This window comes from Monoraphidium neglectum (assembly GCF_000611645.1).
Source record: "Monoraphidium neglectum strain SAG 48.87 unplaced genomic scaffold scaffold05832, whole genome shotgun sequence".
NCBI lineage: Eukaryota > Viridiplantae > Chlorophyta > Chlorophyceae > Sphaeropleales > Selenastraceae > Monoraphidium > Monoraphidium neglectum.
In genome coordinates, this window is record NW_014007799.1 from 1 (window position 1) to 2,760 (window position 2,760).

The 2,760-nt window shown below is 66.6% G+C and overlaps 1 protein-coding gene across 1 annotated transcript; it reads right to left on the minus strand.

Moving 5' to 3' along the window:
* Positions 1 to 319: 319 nt before the first annotated feature.
* MNEG_15957 (hypothetical protein) lies at positions 320 to 2,608 on the minus strand (the record flags this gene model as incomplete). Its single annotated transcript, XM_014035572.1, has 5 exons — positions 320 to 494; positions 815 to 1,346; positions 1,602 to 2,038; positions 2,350 to 2,429; positions 2,494 to 2,608. Coding segments are annotated over 5 exons (1,339 nt in total), but the record flags the coding sequence as incomplete, so codon positions are not given.
* Positions 2,609 to 2,760: the final 152 nt, after the last annotated feature.

Genomic DNA, 2,760 nt, shown 5'->3' on the forward strand with positions numbered 1-2,760 from the left:
CCCCCCACCTGCCAGCAGTACACCTCCTTGAACGAGTCCTTGTCCTTCATTGTCAGCGCGTTGCGCAGCAGAACACCCAGCTGCCGCACAGCACCAAAAGCCAGCTGGTACGACGCGGCTGCGGGGCGGTGAGGAAGGCAGCGGCGGAGTTGAGGTTTTGTTGGTTGGTGTGACAAATGATTGAAGAAAGAAACAATGGAGTTGTGGGGGCCTAAATCCAAAACTCCACCACACAGCAGCCCAGCAAGACCGCGCCTCAACCCCTTGTCCTGTACCGCTGACAGTCAACCCTGAACCCGAAATGAAACCGGCGCCGCACCCGCGTCCAGCCGCGTCATCTCCACCACCGCGGCGCCCATGAAGTGAATGTGGGGCAGGCTGGCCGCGGTCACAAACTTGGCGTTCTGGGCGAAGGCGCGGTAGGTCCCCCGCAGGCAGGAATCCAGGGCGGGGGGCGGGCAGGACAGCGCGATGGCGCGCACCAGCAGGATGGCCTGTGGGGGGGGTCAGGGTTTAGGGTTTAGGGTTTGAATTTTAGGGTTGGGAGGGGCGAGAGGTGGGTGTGTATGTATACGTGTAATCCAGGGGTCCGGCGAGGTGTGGTTCGGGTTGGGGAACAGCAGGACGGTGGCAGTCTGCATGGCTGCAAGCCTGTGGCGTGTTGGGGACGCCCGTGGCACCGCCGTGGGCAGGCTCACCCCGTCGCCGCCTCGCAAAGCGCACCCCGGCCCGGGCTCAGGCAACCCCTTAGCGCCCGACACCCAAACAACCAGCGCACCCCTCACCATCTCGAAGCCCCGCCCGCCCCGCCCACCTGAACGCGCGGTGCGTTGTCGGCGCTGCCAAACACCCCCAGGGCCGCCCTCAGTGTCCGCCGCTGGATCTTCGCAAACGGCCCCAACAACGGCGCGCTCGCCCGCAGCCGCCGCAGCACAAACGCCAGCATCGCCGCCTCTGCGCTGGCGGTCAGCAGGTGCAGCGTGTTGCCGAGGTAGCTCTTCACCAGCACCGCCACCTTCTTCCACCTCGGACTCTTCAAAACCTCGGCCGTCGTGTCGAGGCGCCGCTCCTTCTGCTGCTCCTGCTGCTGCTCCTGCTGCTGCTGCTGCCCCTCCTGCGCCCCCTTCGCTGCCTTCTTTGAGCCCTTGCCGCCCTTCTTCACGCCGTTGGCGGTTGCGGCAGGTGCAGCGGCGGCGGCGGTGGCGTCCTGTGGCAGCAGCATGCGGCGGAAGATGCCGTCCGCCTCGCGCAGCACGAAGAGCAGGAGGCGGTTGAAGGCGGCGCCGGAGGACAGGCGCAGGCCAGCGTCGAGCTCGGCCTCCGAGTCGCCGTAGTGGCAGGCCACCCTGTTGCCATAAAGGAGGTGCGGTATTGTGGGCGGGATGCTAGGGGTGGGGATGTCCAGGTCACATCCTCTGAAATCAAACCCCTCATACAAATGCCCTCAGTCGTTGCTGCGGGCAGCCCCGCACACGACCGCCTTTGCCCCACAAAGCTCCCCTGCCACGCAGCGCACACCCAAGAGGCGCACCGCTGCCTACCCCTGTCCCCTGGCTTGATCGAAGCTTTGTCCCCAACACTCCCCCCCCCCGTCCGGTCACCTGTATGCCTTGAGCAGCTGCCTCATGGCGGTGATGGACGCCCCCTCCAGCGCCCGCGCGCACCACACCTCCACCATTCCGCTCGTCACGTTCACCGCCGCCTTCCTGCCCTCCTTCTCCGCCGCCGCCTCCTCCTCCTCATCGCCGCTGCTGCCCTCCTCCTCCGCCCCCTTTGCTGCTTTCTTCTTCGTCTTCTTCTCCGCAGCGGCCGCCTTCCCCTTGCCGTCCCCCTCCTCGTCGCTTTCCAGCCCCTCTTCCTCAGACCCGTCGTCCTCCTCATCGTCCTCGTCAGCATCGTCCTCGTCAGCGTCCTCGTCGTCGTCGGCCCCGGCGCCGAAGCCCAGCAGCTCTGCGTCGCTCTGCTGCAGGTAGGCGTAGAACTCGGGGTCGCGCGCCTTGAGGGCCTCGAGCTGGGCCCTGTGGCGCGCGACGGCGCCCTGTGCGTGTGCGTGTGTGTGTGTGTGTGTGTGCGTGTGTGAGTGTATATGTGTGTGTGTGGGTGGGTGTATGTGTGCGTGTGTGCGCGTGAGAGTGCGTGTGAGTGTGGGGGCGGGATGGGGCAGGCGGGGAACGGAGGACCTCAACTGCAGCCGCTGCTCTGGCACAGCCAACGCGCAGCAACGCGGTAGAGCCAGCCACCCGCCGCTGGCACCGGCGGTCAGTGGACGCCTGCGGGGCCGCGTGACACACCTACAGGCCGCGGCCACACGCGGCTGCAGGGCCTGGCGCTGGCGCCACCCGGCCGCACCTTGAGGCGCACGTTGTCACCCGCCACCGCGTCACCGGCCGCCGCGGCCGCCTCGTCGTCGTCGTCGTCGTCATCGGAGGCTGGGTTACAATGGTGAGGGTTTGATGGAATGGTGCGGGTTTGCGTTGGTGGGACTGGGCCCACCGCTGGGCACGCAGCTCGTCACCACGTTGATGAGCGACGCTACAAGGAGCTGAGCAGACGCTGTTTTGAGATGAAGTGCCGCCTGGAGGCCCTCCGCAGCGCTGTTCTCACGCATGTGTGGGTGCCGCCGCCTGAATTGTCGCCTGCCGTCTACAGCCGCAAGCTTCCCCCTTCCACGCTTTTCCCCCTTTCACGCCAACAAATCACCCACCCACCCACCCACACGCTGCTGTGTGAGCGCTCACCCTCCTCGCCCCCGTCCTCGCC